This window comes from Cynoglossus semilaevis, chromosome 19 (assembly GCF_000523025.1).
Source record: "Cynoglossus semilaevis isolate Cse_v1.0 chromosome 19, Cse_v1.0, whole genome shotgun sequence".
In the NCBI taxonomy this organism is placed as follows: domain Eukaryota; kingdom Metazoa; phylum Chordata; class Actinopteri; order Pleuronectiformes; family Cynoglossidae; genus Cynoglossus; species Cynoglossus semilaevis.
Genome location: NC_024325.1, coordinates 12,511,855 through 12,532,806, shown reverse-complemented (window position 1 = coordinate 12,532,806; position 20,952 = coordinate 12,511,855). Strand labels below are relative to the sequence as shown.

Below are 20,952 nucleotides of genomic sequence, written 5' to 3'. Positions count from 1 at the left end.
AAGGTTACAGTCCACTGCACTTCTACCTTCGTCGGCAGCCTCATTGTATGCCTTTCATTCTGCACTTCCATTTTCATCAACCACTCTTGTGATTTCTTCTTCTTCAGCCTTGGTTCTTCTCTGGCCATAACGAGAAACCCAGACGGATCAGTCAATGAAGCTCTCAAGGCCATTAATATTCATCTCGTTCACTCATAGTCCGACTAAATTGGTTCACAAAAAGTTAAACTCGAGTGTGTAAGACTAAACCCTCCAGGGAATCAGGGAACTAATCTGTTAAAGTTTAGAGCTGTATTCCAGACAAAATAATGTAACTGACCGGGCTAAAATGGATGGATTTACAAATTACGAGCCAGCAGGGAGAAAACCACCTTAGGAATGGATTCTTCTTGGTCTCAGATCCAAGTTCAGTTTTGTTTGGTCTTTCATCTGGACACAAACAAGATCAAGAAGCGACCGACAATGAAAGACCAATGTAAGATGGTAGTTTGACTTGCATAAAATCCCCAACCTAAACTTAACTATATCAAACTCTATCATATATATATACTCTATATCAACTCTACATTTCCTCTGATTAAAATACAAAATGTGTATCAATATGACTAGAGTGACACCATTGTCAGTCAGGACAGGGTCTGGAGTGACAGACAATCGTGCTGACAGTTGTGACCAAAGGAGAAAAAAAACAGAGTAAAATGAACAGAATCAGAACAGACACAATAGTTAGAATTCATAGCAACACAGTTGATATTATACAGATTTTCTTGGCTTCTACTGGAGCATAAAACAAGTCTTTTCACCATCCATTAGTTTGTTATGAGTCGACCTTGGATGCTTACAATAAAATGGCTGATAATCAAAGTCTGTATTTAGAAAATAAATTGGATTTTTTTTTTCAAACCTCTCACTTTGAGCCCTGTTGCTTTCTGGTCTCCATGGCCTGCTCTGTTAAACCTGAAGGACAGAATCAATAGCGCTCGATATTTGCGATTTACAGTTCCTGCGACTGTGGCTTTAGAAAAGCAGGAAACACTAAAATCACATTGAATAAACGGTTCCTTCAAAAAGAGCGGACAGAAGCGGCAACAACAAACTCTTAACTGCTGAAGACAAAAGACAGCCATTAGGACACGTCCATTGACCTTTAAGTCCAGTTTACACTGCAATAATGTTTCACCATCCACCGCTGCCACGCTGCACAATGGAGCACGTTCACAGTGTATTAAACCTGAATGCACACAGCGCTTAGCGCACAGTTAGAGTTATAGTGTTTCATTTAAGATGGCACACACGCAGTAATCTGCATGGCCAGTGACACTGCACATTGTACCTTTACGACAGGGAGAGAGGGAGGAAGTCAAGTTTCACTTTGTCAGCGACTTCCTCGCAGTCTCCTTGGTCGTACTTCACTACTGTACTCTCCTTATCGCTGCTTCTAAATTAGCCTCGTCACTGTCAGCTGTTTAAAAACTGACGTTTTACAGCCTTTCAGAGTTTGGACAGACTCCTCTTATCCGCAAGACCTGACTATCAATTACCTTTTGTCAGCCATCTGCGGCGTCCTTTGCACAGTATCAGATGTGACAGAACAAGGGAAGAAAAACAGGATGGAAAAAAAAACCACAAAGCTAAAGGTCGAACTCTTTTCTTTTACTGAGTACACACAGGTGGACCGAGGCAATTGTGGTTTTTATCTCTCGTTTTCTCCGGACTGTTCTGTAATGTCGATGTTCCAAAGGACTGAAATAGAACAGAAAGGAGAGGGAACTGTGTCTTTGTCACGTTTTGCTTGGAATCTTTCATTCTTTTTTTGGGGATATTTTTTAAATATATGTGTTGATTTCTTTTGCTTGGAATCTTTCATTCTTTTTTGTGGTATATTTTTTAAAATGTGTTGATTTGTATTGTGTATTTCCTATGTATTTAGTGGAACTCAAGAGGATTTTGAGAACTTAGACAAACATCTTTGTCAGTTAGTTGGAATTTTTTTTTCTCTAATTAGGAACCCTACGGCCAATCATCTGCCTCCGTACCTCCATTTCACCATTTTGTTTCATCAACCAGCTCCACTTCCTGCATCACTACGTCCCTGGACCTCCTCTTGAGGACCTCTTCTCGACATACGGTCTATGGTAGAAAATGTCTCACTTCCTGTGCATGGTGTCCAGGAAGTCCCTGATGAGAAGCTTGTTATCTTTCTGCTAGATTTGTGGGCTAGTGCTAGGATCCCTGCCTTCACATATTGTTTTTTATTTCCAACTTGCCATGCCTCACTTTGGCCCTCAGGTTTAAAAACTGTCATATCAACAAACGCAGTACTGCTGTGGCGACCCCTGGTGGACTGAAGAGAACTTCATCCTTCATCCTCTATTCTTACACTCTTCTATGACTCATCGTGTGTTCCACTAACTTTCCTTTTGACATCCTTCATCTGATACTGTTTGTTCACCATCCTCCACCTTGGAAATCCTTTACATGATGTCCTTGAAGTTCTGTTCATTTTTGTCAGTACCAAGGAAAATCTCAACGTCATCTTTTGTATTTCAGTCCGTGTCACTGTCTTCAGACCACATACATCAGAGGATTCTCACTGCTGCTCCACAGACCTTTCCTCCCTCCGCTGCTGCTGTCTTCCTCTCCCAGATCACCTCTGACACTCGACTCCACCCTCTTCCTCTCCCCCTTTTTTTTTGCCTCGTAACCCTGATCAAAATGTCTCTGTTTGCTGCAAATGATGCACCACTTCTGGGGTTTTAGCGCCGTGGTAACAGCCCTCTGTGGATCCAGATGCAGATTAGAATCTGTTTTTTTGTGTGTGTGTGAGTGTGTGTAATACTGCGGCACATTTGATTATTTTTCTGCTTTTTCCTCATTAAATGTTCATGGTTTGGCTCCAGGATTGTGAATCACCACAAACAGTCTGCCGTTGTGCTCATTAACAGCTGTTTTCACTGCTTGGTCGGACCGATGGACCAATTTGTAAGCAGGAAAAGATATTTCTCAATGTTTATAACAGACGTTTTTGGAAAATAATCCACTATTTAAAAGATTATCTCGAGTCAATGTACTCTATAAAAAAAAAAAACAAACACACTGTCTAACGGATGTAGTGATGAAAACTTGAAGTATTTAATCAAAATAACATTTATTTGGTGAAGTTTAATGCAGTCATCTACATTAAATTCACAATTAAACAATTTAATTTTAAATGTATCAGTTATTAGTCGTTATTACATTTTTTACTTAAATCTTTGTTCCCATTTCTGTCTTTTTGTTTGTTTGTTTTCTCTTCTTTAACTTCCGTGTTGTTTGCGTTCCCATTTCTGTCTTTTTGTTTGTTTTCTCTTCTTTAACTTCTGTGTTGTTTGGACCCAAACCAGTTATTTAAATTGAAAACATAAACTATAGCTCAACCCAAACCAGTTATTTAAATTGAAAACATACTTTGTTTTTTTCATAAACTATATCTCAACTCATTTGTTGTTGATTATTCTCTTAATGCCAATAACATAACAAAACCTTATCCATGTTGAAGTCTTCTTTTTAGAACATTTTTATTCATTAACAGTCATTTTAGAAGAAGAAAACCCAGGACGTTCTATGCAGGAGCGTAGAACCTTGACTATGTCACATTTATCTCTCTGCTCAATGGAAACTTAATTGAAATGGCACAGTGTTATGAATACTTTTATTCCTAATGAATTTCTCCTAGCACTGAAAACCCATTATGATTAATTGAATGGTCACATTGCTGCCCCAAACCATTGGATGTTCTTCTCCAAGGAGCCTGGAGAACGTGTCACTGATTAAAAAAAGCTCTGACTTCTGACAGAAAAAAAAAAGTTACTTTTTTCTCTTTTTAGTGGGTTTGTGTACAGCAGTATCAGGACTTGTGAATCTGGGAACATTTAATTGAATTAAATCATTAAGATTAGAGGCTGACCTCCCTCTTTAATGAGGCCTAACAAGGCTGTTGAATGAGTTGCACTAATTGGGGGCGAATTATTCATGTGCCACAAGAAAGGATTCATTAGGCTTTGGACAAAAGAAACTATTATATGTGTTGATTTCCCCTTTTTCTTTAAAAGCTGATTGGACTTTGGATCCTCCACGAAGGGTCCCTGAACCATGTTCCTTTTTGAAGGGGGACACGTTAGATAATGAGAAAAAAACAAGGGCAAACTGTTTGAATTTAGTACATAATTAAGTGACTAACTAATCTTTGCATTTAACTTTTGCACATACTGTAAATTATGCATCTGTTAAACTGTTAATAAAGCAAAGATCAAAAATGCTGTAAAAATGTTGTTAATCTTTGTCTATATATTGCTACCAGTCAAGTTAATGACCAGCAAGTTCAATGGATAGATATACTGTGGATACAGTATAACTGATGTTATCTTGGATACAGTTGTGATTAGCCAGCACTCAATCACACCAGAAAATACATTTAATTATTAAAAAAACAAAACTTTTGGAATTGGAAAAAATTTCACATCCACCAAAATTATTAGCCATTTGTGGCGACCCCAATAGAATTCCAGGTGACCCCACATGGGTTCACGACCCCAAGCTTGAAAAACACTGCTCTAAACAAATAGATCATGCAAAATTTGGCAGTATCTAAAAATTTGTCAAAGTTGATGCTGAATTTAAAATGTATGATTTCAAGACAAAAGCTGATGGTCACATGACAGGAAATGAAGACCTACGGCCAGATTTGGGTTGGGGGTGCCATCAATGGATTTAGTAATAAAAAAATCTGTGAACAGAAATATTCCTTTTGTTTTTGCCCATTGTGACGACATAAAAGAGCAAATTTCCTCGTTCTCCTTATGGTGAAATGTGTCTGATGTTCCTGTTTAATGACGCACAAAATTAAGCGTTATCATTAGTATTCCAGGTTATTCTCTCTCTCCCCCTCTCTCTCCCTCCCCCAGCCACTTACTCATACCATGCCTATGTCTACCTGTTTAATATTGGAGGCAGGTACTGACCATTACACGGCGCCATCATCATTCCTCTCTCTGTCTGTTTATTGTCGGTGAGATCTTTCTGAAATAATAATGCTGCCCCATGGTTATTCCATCTGTTGATGTTTGTTTTGCGGAATCTCTGTGTCTCCCATGTTTGCCTACATATCTGACGCGTTGAGGGTTATTTTGAAAAAAAGAATAAAAATAGAGCTGGTGAAGATTTGGTGTAAGAGGGGTTAGTGCAGAGAGCATGGAGCCCCCCGGAGTCGCTGTCAGTCAGTGCAGAATTTATCAGCATATCGGAGAAGGGAGGATGGAGTCGGGGTAGGCTTTCATCTTAACCACATGTTGTCATTCCACATTACGGCTGATAGAGTGCGCCAAGGTGGGTGGGCAAACAAGGTTAGGCAAGATGAAAGTGGCTACAGATGAGGGAGAGGCAGGATTTATGGATTTTTCCCTCAGTTGTCCTCAGACGCCCAAGGTTGATGCCTCTGTTAACACACGTCCTAGTTGTTAATAGTGTGCGCTCTGCAACTTTTTTTTTTTTTTTTTATGAAAACAAAAAAGGTTTAATCTTTAATTTTCCCTCCTTTGTTATTTCTGGTGGCCCCACGCTGTGATTGATTGTTGGCTAATTATACGGAGTTGTACTTTCTTTTTGCAAAGTTCTTTGAAGCGAGGTTGAAGTTGTGATGTATTTGAAGCGCAAATGACTGGCGGCGTGTTTGTCCATAAAACCTATAAAAAATAATTACCCAGGCCCGATTCTTTCCACAACGCCCACGATCAGAGAAGAAAAGAGCGCTATGCAGCGCTGGTGTTTGGGCTAACGATGCTGTGAAATCCTAATAACTAATACAGAAGCATCGGATAATGAAAAATATATATGTTAGAGAGCAGAACATCATTCGTCATTACTGTGTTTGTTGTAATTTCTAAGATCGAAAATATACTGCTAATTGTATCTCCTGTGGTTCATAGAGTCTATCTATACAAGTCTATTACGATGAATAGAGAAAACAATGAAAAAAAAAATCAACTCCAAAATTGGAATTTACTCCATGATGATGTTGACATTTGTACTGTTTCAGTCGTCCACTTACATCAAGGCTTTAACGAGACAGTGACGTTTGATAGATGGCAAGAGGGAAACTGAGATCAGGAGCGGCATAGAAGTACTTGAGGGCAGTGCAGAACAGCAGGTGTGCAGTCAGAGTGAAAGATGGGTTCAGATTAGGAATGGTCTGATTTTCTTGTCTAAAACAGCAGACAGGATGGCAGATGTTAATTTATTCTTTATATATTTTTTCCTTTTAAATTTGTTTAAAAGTCCTGAGTTTAATTTTCAAAAATGTATTTTGTCCACCAACTAGACTAAATTCAGTTAGACCCAAATAATGCTCCATGGTATTTCACATTGTACGTGCAGTTAGAAAATACTCGATACACAAAGTTCACCACCTAATGGTGAGTCATGACACGACCTCTTTTTGCCTTTATTTTATTGGAGAGACGTTCAGAATGTTGGCAGTTTGATTTTTTTTTTCTCTTTTCATTCTCACTTAACAGTTGTGCCAGTTTTTTGTTTTAGACTTTTTTGGATTGTGTCCATCTGAGTTTTGATGCATCATGGGAACTGGCCCCAACATTTCAAAGCTTTCTGTCTAAGAATTCTCCATTACAGAGGTCAGATTTGCGCCTTTACGATAAATGTGTTCATCTGCTGTGTTAACTCTCGTCTTTGTGTTTTTCCTCCTCAGCTTTGAAAGACGGTCGCTTTCAGCTGGTGAACTTCTCAGACAATGAGCTGCGGGTGTCACTGTCTAATGTCTCGCTGTCAGACGAGGGTCGATATGTTTGCCAGCTCTACACGGATCCCCCGCAGGAGGCCTACGCTGACATCACTGTGCTAAGTAGCTACGACAGCACAAAACACACACACACACACACACCCACCCCCACACAAACGCGTTCACACACACAGACTGTTGGTAGCAGCGAGGTGAGGCTTGTTAATCAGCGTTCAGACAGTGGAAGACAGCATACATTCACATGTTTGAGCAGCACGGTCGACAGCTCGCCGAGGAAACTGCCACTGGCTCTGACAGCAACAACAGTGGAGCCACACAAATACACCGGCATCATGTGTATTCATTAAAAAGCAAAATTGCACATTGTTTAAACAAGCAAAGTTAAGACGGTGCAGTCAGCCACGTCCTGATTTACATTTAAACTTTTAAATTGAGATTTGTCTGACATGGCGGTTTGAGACGCCGACACTTAGTGTAAGTCTAGACGTTGAATAGAATCACCATTAGACACGCAAGATTTACCCTCGGTAAAAATCAGGGGATTACCTGATGAAATCTACCATAGCTTGAAGTCCACATCATTATTAAGAATATATTTACGTTTATATTTCACCGCAGCGCTGTCTCCTCTGACAACAAACTGATGCTTTTTTTTATTGTTTGACACACTGCATCTCCCACACAGAAGTTCACGGAGAGAATTAACATTTTTAGCTGGCTGTGCTGTGGAAACCTCTGTTCTACAGCTGCAGTGATTAATGACTGTGTCTTTGAAAGGAATCCAAACTGAAGGATTTGGATCACAAAGCTTCAGGATTGGTCGTACAGTAACTTGCTAATAGCAGCAGTGCTGGGTCGACAGCTAGTGTTTTATCGTAATATAAACCTGTGGTTTTTCAAGTGCACACAAATACTTTTAGGGGAGGTTTCCAAAGGTGGGAGAGTCAAGTAAATTGCATTAAAACTGTTGGGAGAGTCAAGTAAATTGCATTAAAATGTTTAACTGCATTAGCATTAAATCATTGATTAAATCATTTTACATATGGGATGTTTCAGATTATCCTTTAGCTACCATTGGCTAATTTTGGTTTATTTCTATTTTCTATTTCTATTTTGTAGTTGCCCATGTTTCAGTCACATGCATACTAATGTGTTTTTTGTTTATCAATGATAGATGCTGGGAGTTATTTTTATTTCACCTCAACCTATTTCTGTGCTAACATTTACTTTCAGCTTTTAGGGATATTTTGGCTAACCTCTAGTGGGCCCTAGTGAGACCGTAATAATTAATGACTGCAGGACTTTATTCATCCTTCCCTGTGTACAGTAATTTAACACTACAGATGTAACTGTTAATGAAACTCTATGGTGTTTCTGTAATGTCACCCCTGGTGTCCACGCCGACTGGTCTACAGTGTGGTTCTTGTGTGTCCTTTTGTAGTTCCTCCAGGAAACCCCATCATCGAGGCCCGGGATGAGGTCCTGAGTGAAGGCAACGAGACAGAGATGACCTGCACTGCCATGAGCAGTAAACCCGCCGCCACCATCAGATGGATGAAGGGAGATAAAGAGCTTCCAGGTAGGTGAACTCTATACACACACACACACACACACACACTTATACATCTCCTAGCCAGAACTTTGGTTTCTCTTTATACTCAACAAGAGCAGAAAACCAGAGGTGGTTGTGTTCCTACATGGCTGGGGTTTTCTACTATCTGAGCGCAGAGATGCTCCGTATGACATGAAAACACGTGTTGCACAAAGTGGAGTTTAAAGGACGTTTCATGCAACCCTTCTGACAAAAAAGAGCGGGTTCTCTCCCTGCTTCCACCACCGTTTCCCACGCTTCGTTAAAGCGCGGAACTGTGAATAAATTCCACATAAAAGCTCACATGCAAACAAAGGCAGGGGAACAAATGCACTGCACGCTGGCAGATTTTCTGCACTTTGTTGATCCTACTCTTACACTGCACATCGATGTGCTGCGTTCTGGCCCTTTCAGAAAATCCGAAAAAACCAACAATGTTTTTTGCCTGCTAATTCCCAGTTACAAGAATAAAATTCAGCTGAACATTAGGAGCCCAATAGAAAGAATAACAAAAGACAGGAGCTTTACATCAAACTCACTAAAACTCCTCTTGTAACCTGAGAGGACAGAACCTTAGCTGTTCCAGAGGGAAGGCTATGTAGCATTTTTTGCTACTTCCTTAGCTTTAACTATATTTTGTTGTTTGTATGTTTGGCTCCTTTCTTTTGTATTTTAATTTTTTTTTTTCTGTTTTGTTTCATATGTTTTATTTTCTGCACTTTGCTGTATTTTAAGAATACTTTAAACTTTAATTCTTTTCAACCTTCAGATAAAATCAGCAATTTTATATATTCTTTTAAATATATGTAAAATGTGAGTTAACCTGTGGCTACAGGCCTGTAAACAAACACTCAAATGCACACTCATGTTCATCAGTTCACCTGTTCTCACATATTTTTGGGCTCCTGACATCAGCTTGTTTTCACCACCAACGACAGCAGATTCAACCTAAATCCTCTTTTTAAAAAGATGTTAACAGATAGTTCTGAGCGAGTCGCTGACCTTAGTTCACTGAAACATTGTCAGGTTTGACTTGACCACTCACTGGGTTTAATCTGCGGCAGTGTGGAGGTGAAGCTGCCCAGGGCCTCCATCACAGCCTCTGATTAGGGACCTTTGTTTCAAAGTCTTTACACAGCTCCTAATCTGGGCTCAGAGGTGGAGCTGACCAGCAGGAGGCCTGTTCGCCCTCTGAGCTGGGCTCCGACTTCTGACGCCCAGCTACCTTTGATGAAGGCATGAAAGTTGTCACAGTGCCACTGCACCCCCACACTGCTTTAATGGAAGCAGCTCAGACCTGCAGCTCAATTTGGGAAAAAAAAAATAATAGCATCCTTACAGGCAGTGAATGGACAGTGGCAGCAAAGAAAAGCAGGAAGTCAGGCCCATAGGAGATTTCATTTCTATCAACTTAGAAAATGCAGAAGGCTTAGATGGCTGGAAACTTTTTTAAGACCCAGAACGTTCAATGGAGTCAAAATATTGAATGGTGGAGTCACTGTCTCCTCCTGAGAGACTGTGATGAAGTTCTTTTAAATACATTGAATGTATTCAATGTATTTAGCGCGCACAAACACTTTTGTTATTCTGTAAATGCCAAGTATTCGAGTCAGCGTCAAGATGTAAACAGGTTCTTTTTTTTACAAATCGTTGCAGCTTTTCTTCTCCACCTGAAGTCAAACCGTACAAGATCCATTATAAACGTAAGAAAGGAAACGATGACTCTACAAAAGAGAGAAAAAAAAACTTCTCGGATGATCCATTATAAACGTAAGAAAGGAAACAAAAGAGAGAGAAAAAAAACTTCTCGGACCACTAAACCACTTCTTTAAGATATGTTAACTGTCGTCTTTTGTTTTTTACCAACGTCAGAGCTGTCGAGCGGACACTTCTTGGGCAATGTTGTTGCCCACATGGGACGATCTTTGGCCCAGCCAGAGCTGCCTGCAGTTTTAGTGATTGAATGTTCTCTGCATGTGACATTATTACGGTCATTTCAGAGATATCAGTTGTCAGTGGGTTATCTCAAGGCGGGCTCTGTGGGAGAGCTTCTAAAATCACTCCACACATTCTTGAACTTTGAAGATAATGAATTGTGTTATTTCTCTGACTAACGTCGATGTCCACTTGTTGAACGACTAACCTTTAGCTGTGCGCAGGACACTGTAGAGCAGTGGTTCTCAATTATTTTCTGTCATGCCCTCCCACGGGACAGATATTTTTTTTACACCCCCCACCTCCCTAAATCTGTATCTGTACAAACCACTATGAGTTGCTGCCACCTAGTGACTAGAGACTTGTTTATCGTTCAAGCATCACAGCAGCGGCACACGTCTGTTCAGTGTGCCATGGGGCCCGCCACACTATTTGAGAATTAATGCTATAAGGTTTAGGAGTTTGGAAAGTTGATGTTGATGATGATCTGTACTACTGCCCGTGAACTCTATGTGGAGCTCTAACATGGACTTTTTCCCTTAAATGTGCAGTTTTTGAAATTATTCATCAATACTTCACTTAAACATTTTAAATCACTGCTGTCTAGAGATATTTAAAGATGACACTGATGACCATTTGTTCATGTTGTTGACATGATACACACCCCTGTTCCATTGGCTGTCCTGAGTGTTCACATAAATTAAATGCACTTATGCTGAAAGGAGTAAAGTGAATAAAACAACATAGGAAACAATTACGGCCTTGGATTCTTTCCTCTGAAAAATCGAAACAACTAGAGTATACCAGAGTTCTGACACCGGGGCAGAATTACATTTATTGCTCTTGGCTATGGCTCATTTCCTGGCAAACTCATTTGTAATTAAACATCCTCAGAATTTTACCTAATTACCTCGAGGGATAATGAGGATCTCCTCATCGTTCATCAGTCTTATTTAAAGGTTGCAATTGTCTCTGCTTCCCAGTGTATACCTAACTTTTCTGCCTTAAAACCACAGACCAATTACCCTCCGTATATCTTTAACCTTAACTTTTTTCTTTTTTTTTCCTTTTTACAAATGTTTGACTAACACGTGACCTAATTCCGATATCTCCACCTCCTGACGCTCACACTGTCGTACAAGTCTTGGAAATTGAAGAGCAGGATCTACCAGTGTGGGTCAGTCCTTTCTGTTCTCGTACGATGAAAGAAAAGCAGACTGATGGGGGAAAAAAAAGTAAAAGTAAAAGCCAGCAGAGATAGGGCGCTTCATTGACTGACAGGAACCAGAACAGCCATTAGCCTCAAGTCTTACAAGACAACCACTGGGTGATTTCAATTACCCTGCTCCTACCCTCACAGGAAGCCTCGACAAATGGATAAAAGAATATTTGGGGGGAGTTGGAAGAGATAGAAGTGGAGCGACGTATATTTTATTTAAGCAGACATTCTTGCCTTCCTGTTTCACAAGAAAGTGCTTAAACGATAACAGGCGCAGAAATGAAACGTAGAGGATCTACAGAAGAGTTTGTAGGTTGGCGCTTTAGAAAACGCTGTTAGTTCTGTTCCGTGTCGACTTGAATTCCTCCACTTTTCAGTGACGCTCATGTTGGCTGGCAGTGTCTTCGGGTGTTCTCAGCTGCTGTGTTACCTTCGAGCTGTGTCCTTGTTCCAGCTCGTCTTCATTTGTCCGTCCGCATGTCACTCTTCAGGACCTGTTACCTGTTGCATGCAAGTCACAACAGAGTCACTGTGATACTTTAGTACTAAAGACTTTTTGTAAACAGCAGAATGATGAACAGAAAGAGAGAAATCTTCCAAAAATAATGCATGAAAAAAAAAAAAGTCACAATAGTGTCAACAGTGGAGGAAAGGTTGATGGAGGCACTACAGTTTCCTCCCAAAGCAACAAACTCAGCCTGATGATGTCACAGCAGTTTAGACGCCAGGAACATGATGACCACAGCCACGGTTTAACTAGTCATAAAGACCATGAGGTCTGAAAAGTGTGTATTTGGTCTCAGAAACTTAAACGTTTATGTTAATGTTTAAATAATCCTGTTTATGAAGAAACAACTCTGTTAGGAGTTTCCATTTTAAGCCAAAACCAGATTAAAAATTCCACAATTCAGTGGAATTCAGTTAGAAAACAATAACTATAAAATAAAATGTGACGATTTATAAGCTGTGGAGAGGAATTTGCATTTCAAGGACAGTGAAGGCATCACTTTCTTTACTTTGGTTTGAATTTTATTAGTTTTAATTTTCCTCCGCCACGTTATGACCTGGCCACTGCTCATGGCTTCCTCCGCCACGTTATGACCTGGCCACCGCTCATGGCATAAATATTTGATTTTTACTTTTTTTTTTTTTTTTTTTTAATCTTAACGCTTAAAAAACAAAAACATTTTTTTTGGTAATGTGTCCTGAGAGAGAAGGAGTTTTCCCTTCTTCTGGACGATTCCATTTCCCTTAATCAGAGTGAACTCAGCCCGTACATGCGTCTTCTGTCACCGCCTGTTTTCTATTCAATGTCAAAGACGGTGAATGCTCAGAGACAGACAGGTTTGACATTAAGATAAAAGTCTCCGTGTGTGTACTGAAGCTGTGTCAGCCGACGTGACCAAACCTGACCTCCACCCAAAGCAATTTTCTCCAAAGTCCTGGAACAGATACCTGCACCAGACCCATGTCTTCAAAGACATAATAGAATAATATAGTACAGTGATTGAGCTATCAGGCCGGTGACACACAGCCGAGAAGATGAGACGAGCTGCACCGAAAATCTTTTGTTTGCCTGGTGGAGAATGTGTGCAGTGTCCAGAGGTTTCATATCAGGACTTAAAAGTCAAACAGTCCTTAAAATAAGACTTTACAGAAAAAGACATTTACTCTACATTTTAGAGAAAAACACGAGCAGAGACTGAGGCTGAATTTTCATGCAGTGTTGGTTGTTGACTCCGGGACCGTCCTGATGTGACAGGGTGACTCGACCCAGTTTGATGCAGCATCTCCAAAGGCGTTTTGATTTGAGCAGACCCCCTTCATGTTCCTCCATTTCAGTCCCACACATTCATCTCCAGCCGCTGTGGGTTTTTATTCATGACAACCTGTTCCTTCAATGCAGGCACATCACACAGGTTTGATTTCCCAGCATCCAAAGAGACAGCTGTCACTGCACTGCTGATGGTTTAACCACTGCAGCCGAGCAGCGTGATGTGACGGAGGAGAGAAAAACGCTCCGCAGGATTTCACAAATGAGAATTAGGTTTAAAAAATGAGTCAAACTGGTTTTTATTTAATTTTATCAGAGTTTAATAATTCAATGATGATAATTGAATTTGGAAGCCACAGCATGTATTCAGTACAGCGTCACAGTACTGTAGCCAAGGAATTCATAGCTTTGTTAATTTGAATTAATGAATTTATCAAAACCAAAATGTTTGTCCTTTGACCACAGTGTTCCCATTAGATTTTTAAGCTGCGGCGGCAGGTTCTCTGTTGAAGTCAGTTTTGTTTTGAAGGCAGCGTGCCACTGATGTAAGACCAGGATCATTATATGACCTTGACATGACGTCACGACCGTCATTAACCTTTTAAAAACCTGATCCTGTCTCAGTTCATTCACTTTATTGGCCACGGCCTGAACATTGGTGAGGCAAATACTTGACCTAGACAACACGAAGCCGACTTCAGACAAGATAGCCTCTGGTTTTAGCAACTTAATCCTTATGAGGTGTTACACTTATGGACCATAATAACCTCAGACATTGTTTATTGATAAGCAGAGCGCCACCCAGTGGGTTAAGACATGTTAGCATGTTTATTATTTAGGCTACATTTGCGGTAACAGATTATTCATTTCCCCAATTCTGAAGCAGCGACGGTGAAGGGTGCGTATTCGCTGGCAGCTCGTATTCACAGTTATCCCATTCAGCAGTGTACTGCTGTGTCGCAGCTATTTAAGGACCCTTATATGATTTTTCACGATGAAGAAAAACAACTGAACAGGTAATGTTCAAGAACAGGGAGAAGTATAATCGATGCCACGAGAGTCGTGATGGATGAGATGGCGTCCACATTAAGACAAATTCTATCCCGTCGCAACATTTCTCTTCGTAGATTCTCCTACTTTGCGGCTGGAAGTATTTGTTTTATTGATGCGACACAAACACAGTCGTGCAACAGACTGGCAGGAAGTGGAACACAGGGATAAAAATAATCAATCTCTCTTTGTGACTCTGCTGTGCAGAACTGTCCACGGCCATCCTTCTTGTTTTGGGGGACTGTGATGAGGTTCCCTCCACTGTTGCACCACAGAACACAGCAGCCAGTTATCAGAGGAATGTTATTGTCAGAACTCCGGTCTGGAGACCTCCAGAGGTGAATTCGTTATAATCAGAAGGGGGCAGAAGAGCTTGGTCACTTTTGTGTCTTGCCCTTGAGACTCTGATACCGATGTTAGTTACAAACATAATACTCTGCGATGGTTTTTTAGATTTAGAAATAGCACACAAACATGGAACAATGTCTAAATCGACTGGCATCAGTCGACTGGAAACCTGGCCGTGGTCTGGCACAAGATCCCGGAAAGGAATCTGGCCCATACATTTATCCCTGAAACTCTTCCTTTCAGATCGACCCTAAACTATATGTTCTGGGTAAAATATGCTAGGCTCAGTATAACTGAACTTTGTTATTCAGTACTTAAACAGTTCGGAGCTTTTGTATTGTAGTTCTGTTAAATAGTTGAAAAATGTAAATAATAATAATATTATATTAATAATAAATCTAATAGACTATAATAGAATTTTGTATCATTATGGAAAATAAATAAATGTATGTAAAAAAATGTATTTTGTTTAATATTCAAAGCAATTTCACTAATCAACCAAATACATTTTAACCCCTGTGTTTTTGTTTTGTTGCATTGTTTGTTTTTTTGTTGAACTCCCTACTAACTGTGAACACTAGGTTGACCTACAGTGAATGCACCCCCCCCAAAAGAACCATATATACAACAGTTCAACCACACCAACCACACAGTAATGGCATACTGCAAAAAAACCCAGCAGTGAATATTTCCTGATCATATGGAATTTGAGCCGATTCACCTTCTGTCACTTTTCTACAAGGACGCCTCCGCTCTGCCTTACATATTTTCAGGGGCCCATTGTATGAAAGACAGAATCCTTGCACCCAGAAAATAGTCTGTCAACATTTTCTTAAGCAGTTAAAGTTTTCATTGTTGTTAAAAATCATGGTCACTTTGCAAATAAAACTTTCTTAACACTCCATGTTAACAAAGAAGTCTCTGCGGGGGCAGCAAAAGTCAGCTACGACAAAACCCATTAATTCAGGCTATTATATACTTTTTAAGATTTTCTTTTCTCTACGTCTGAGAATACAAACATCTTTGACTAAATATTTCTTAGGTACCTAGGTAACAGATGTTAATACAGAAATTTTCATCTCTCTCTTTGCCCTCCTGTTCCTACAGTTGATACCAGAAGTGATGCTACGGTGTAATGGTGCTGGAAAAGAGACACTGTTTACATTAATATTGATCTGCTATAAGCCCTGTTTTCACTCTGTTTTTCTCGGGGCTATTGGGACTGGTTTTCTGTGGAAAACTGGTGATTGGATTTATGACACAAAGGAAGTGTGTTTGGCTGGTGTCTACACCCAGGGAGGTACATTACAACAGAACACAACAGAACACGGAAAAAAACTCAGATAGATAGATAGATATATGCCTATATATTGAAATAAAGCTAGGTAATATATATATATATATATATACATATATATATACAGTCAGCTAACAATTATATACAACAAGGGTTTCTAACATTGCTGCCTTGACACACGTTTTTCATTATGTACCTGTTCTGCCATTTAGATTACCTGTTTAAATTACCTGTTTAAATTGAGTTTTCCCCCTTTTCTGCAGGCAAGCCCAAAGTTGAGCTGACCTACGACAAGATGTACACAGTTACCAGTCGACTTACATTCACCGTGAGCAAGGAGGACGACGGTGTACCTGTTCTTTGCATCGTAGACCATCCTGCAGTCAAGGACTTCCAGGCACAGAAGTACCTGGAGGTGCAGTGTAAGTACTTTTGCATACAATTTAAAATTGTTGCAATGATTTATTTATTTTTCATGTTTTCAAGAGTCTCGTTTACAGGACTCATTAGTTTTGACTGCAGGAGACGGGGTGTTCTGTCCTTTTTAATTAAAGGGAGGAGCTTTTGGTTTGGTTTTTTTTCCTAATGCAAACTGCAGGTAATGACATGTGAATGAGTGTCTGGGAAAGGAAATTATTTTCAAGAACAGGTTATAATGAATAGAAAGAAAATTTGGACGGTGTTACAGCAGACTGCCTCGTTTCCAATTAGTTTGAGATGACATGGATTTTCCACACACATTTTAACACATTGTCATTAAAGAGAGAGAAAAAAAAAAATCCTGCGGTGCATCAAGGAAAGGAACTAGTTTTATCCTGCGGTGCATCAAGGAAAGGAACTCAAAAGCTATCTAGTTTTTTGGATGCACTCAAGTCATATGGACGAAACAGTGCACAATGTCAACATTGAATTTATTTATTTTTCTCCAGGGCTTTGGTCTGTTTTATTTACAGCAGGGAAAACTTTGAGATCATTAGTTGTTTTGCAAAACACACTGGACTAAATTCTCCTCCGCTGCTGACAAAAACAAGTCTTTAATTAAAGTAGCTCCACATTGAAGACAGCTTTTATTTTCTAATTCCCTCTGTGATAAGTATAATTGGTCATTTTCTAAGCAGGCTAAGTTTCTAATGTTGCTATGTCTTCGCGCTAACACACCCTCGTTATGACTAAAATCCTTTGTGATTTTATTTTGAACCCTAAACTCAGGCTAGTTCTAGTTAGTGGTAATTAATTAGAAATTAACACAGAGACACTCACGGTGACTAACAACACAGCAGTGGAAGAGTAATTTGGATCCACAAAGCTGAGCAATTAAATTGGTAGAAATGCTTGTATATGACATGCACCAGGAGTTTACGGCCAATACTGGTTTGTTTTGTTTCCAGTCATTATTCCAGACTTGGCTTTTAATTGACTCTCCACTCGCCTGTAACTCAGGTCAACAATGTTAATGGAAGACTATGAATACAAACAACAGCTCCTATTCCCACTCCCACTATTACAGTTTGCTTCAAATATCTGGTTTAAGACCAAAAACAGGGTCCCCCCAGCCCCGCTTTGACTGAACTTCGAGTGGGAAGTTCACTCACCAAATATTTCACTTGGCCTAATGATTCAAACTGTTAAAACTGGCTGGGATGTAGCCCACATTCTCGATTCATAAATATGCAGATGTGGGACACTAAACACCTCTAATCTGTCTTTTGGGGCCAGAATGGGGCACGGTATGTCCTCAAACATAAATTTATTTATAGGCTACTTTTTGCAAATCTTCCATTAAAAAACGCTGTAATGTGGCCCAAATAGTAGATACATGGATCCCACTGAAAGGGAGGGCAACAGTGGCCTACGTGGTAGGTACAATATTTGGGCCACGTTGCTAAATGTAAACCAAATCAAAAGCGCTTGTTGTGGTCCATTTCTGGGCCGCATCCATTGACTTTGTAGGTATGGTTTCTCTGGATTCTGCTGTCCAGTGAATATCCCAGCCTGAGTGAATACACAAAAGACGGTTTAGTTACAACAGTCTATGGTGTAATGATGTGTTTTCTCCCGGCGTTGACAAGAAGTTCCATTAGGAGGTACATGTGAGGTACATGTGATGTACACGTCTTGCTGTGAATGATTTGCGTTGAGTGATAATTTACTGTTAGAGTCTCCTCTTCACTCTCCGTTTCCCCGGTGATTGGTCTGAAATTACATCATCCTTTCCACAAAACCTCTCCAAGGATCCTGTTACATATCTGTTCCTTTTTAGGAAAATCATAAGTGACAGCACCTGTAAAAGAAAGCCTACATTTTCCATTTTAACTGCAACTGCAAAGTGCAATTACTGATTACTGAGATAGATGGAGATGAGGCGATAGACGACTCACGTCGAGTCCCTCACTGTGTCGGCAATTTGCACACGGGCAAGAACGCGTTGTGCTGTAAGATAAAAGCTTTTATTTAAATAAAAAAAGAAGCCCACTGTCAGGAGACGGTATAATTAAATAAGTCTGTAATGTTTATATGTACAAACAAAGTAAGTAGTTTGGTGTCAGTGTCTGGATGTTTACCCTTCAGGTCAACCTGCAGATGAATCACTCTGTCTTGAGTGCTTATGAGGTGAGGCCCACTATAAAGCAGATAATTCCATTGGCATAATGACGACGGTCCTCTACGATTCCAGAGACTGTATTTCATTTCCACTTAAGAGACCCTGTCCTCATGCCAGGGCCGGTGCAGAATCAGTTTTGTTTTCTTTTTCTCTTTTACACTGGGATCAAGTAGAGATGAGACAGCTCCACCAATAACTACTCCAGAGCAGCAGAAACAGCCTACAGATGCCTCACGTCCTTCACATTTACAGCTGCGAGATGACAAGGTCAGATGACGCAGCAAGCAAAGAAAAAGTTGCAGGATGCCATGTAGCGCCTGCAGTAGAAACAAAAAAACCAAAGCACTGCTGTCAAAAGCGTTGCATGCCCAATGAGCAAAAGACTTGGCTTATCGCCCGCGTGCTGTCCATCAAACCAGGCTAAGAGCCGACCGCTGACAGGGTGTGATTTAGACAGATGGATGGCCAGACACGTGTTGTTTGTGGAAGAGAAGGTCGAACAGCAGTGTGGAAGTTTACCGCAGGCTTTAAAATCATAACTCAGTAGCCGAGCGCCGAGTGCTGTCTCCGGCCCTGATTAAAAAATGCAGAACTAAATTTGAGCTATAAACCTGCAGAAATAACCCAAGTGATTCACATCACGATGAGAAAACTGCAATTACACCACCGTAACTCAACCATCAGTCAGGTTTGAGATGATTTAACTTGTGGTGTTTACGCTGGCAGAATTCAATCTATGTGTGAAATCCACTAAAACAATTTTCTTCTTTCTCAAGGGCAATTCATTCTGCTGCAGCTACAATTAGGGGTCACGGATCATCTGCCGCTGTCTGTCTTTGTCATTGTCTCCTTTAACCTCCGCTTTCACTGGATGCGTGGCGGGTGCATTACGACTGTGTTGCGGTTGTCGCTGCATTTAGCTGCCATTCGAATCAATAAGAGATATTCCACCGGCTGCGTCGCAGCTTTGGTGCGCCCGTAGCTCTTTATCATATTAAGTCAAAGGCCCAGAAACCAGCAGTTAAGAACAGGGTTGTTAAACAGGTATCTTAGGGATCCAGCTGAACTCACTGTAATTCCTGCTTTTTCCTACCAAAGTTTCCTACTAACATTTTGCTTACACATCAAGGCACCATAATAATTTACATAAAAGTAGAATAGTACCCCCTCTTAAACCGACACTAGTGATGCGCATACAAGCAACAGTAAAGTTCTGATAACAAGCTTCAAAGTCAACAAGCAAAATATGTAAGCTGAGCGAGCAGCAGCGTCGTCATCCAGAGACCCTCACTCAAAACAGGGTAGTGAGACGAACTGACGTGTCTGCATCTGAAATGAGGAAAGGTGGCTGGATGTCGCAAGTGGAGAAAATTGATAAGGCACAGAGAGAAACACAGCAGCATAATGAGCCAGAGGTGAAAAAGTTAACATCAAGCTAAGCCTGGAGCAGAGTTTGGCCGTGATTGTACCACTGTGGGTTAGCCAGCCAGACTGAAAATGAAGGCAGACACAAACCGGAGACCAGACGGAGACAACGTGACGCAGTACAAAACAGAGAAGAGAACAGAACAGGAGACAAAACCACAAAGATTTCATTGTATTTCAAACACTTTAGATCCATATTTAAAATACCTCTATACCACGCAGTACAGTACAGTACAGTACAGTACAGTACAGTGCAGTACAGCAACAGGTGGTTCTGAGCAGAGTTTAAATTATAGGTCATTGACAAGTTTCCAAGACCTGGCAACACATCCTCCATCCAGATGATGGACTGAATTAAACATGAGATTTCGATGTCTATAATAGAGAATCATCTGTCACACTGAGAGGAACAAGCAATCAGAGATAACCGACCTCCACCTCCTCTGTGCATAACAATAACCTGCAGTGGCACAGGTTTTTCTTGGCAGTTGTGCAGAATAATAAAACTTTAAAACAATTAGAAGAAGTTGTTTGGAGTATATTATTTTATTTTCAAACTTCTCATTTCTAATTATATTCAGCTGGAGCAGCCTGTGAACCAGTGGTCAAATTTCCCTCTTCATCAATTTTATCTTTTATTTTAGTCTTTTATTTTTGTTTCTTGAATGTTTATTTTTCAGGTTCGTAACACAACGAATGACAAGACAATACAGTCCTTCAGTATTCAATCAAATTTACCTAATATCAAATTGATGCCCACTTTTGACAAAATGTAGCCTATGTCAACTCACTGGCCCACGTGGACCTGGTAGCTGGGTCCATATCAAGCCTCGGTTTTCCATTCCTGAACTGTGTAGTTTGAAAAAAATAATAGGGATTTCTGTCTTGATTATATGACTTGAACATATATATTATGAC

At 40.2% G+C, this 20,952-nt stretch overlaps 1 protein-coding gene across 8 annotated transcripts in view; it reads left to right on the top strand.

The window, feature by feature from the left end:
* Window positions 1–20,952, top strand: part of cadm1a (cell adhesion molecule 1a) — a 327,808-nt gene that overhangs the window by 257,402 nt on the left and 49,454 nt on the right. For all 8 annotated transcript variants that reach the window (XR_001761612.2, XR_001761615.2, XR_001761614.2 and 5 more), the window contains 3 exons: window positions 6,743–6,895; window positions 8,235–8,372; window positions 16,271–16,429. Coding sequence is in view for 2 of the 8 variants with exons in the window: in XM_017041665.2 (XP_016897154.1) it covers window positions 6,743–6,895; window positions 8,235–8,372; window positions 16,271–16,429 (450 nt within the window). In the remaining 6 variants the exon portion in view is untranslated. The remainder of the gene's footprint in view (window positions 1–6,742; window positions 6,896–8,234; window positions 8,373–16,270; window positions 16,430–20,952) is intronic.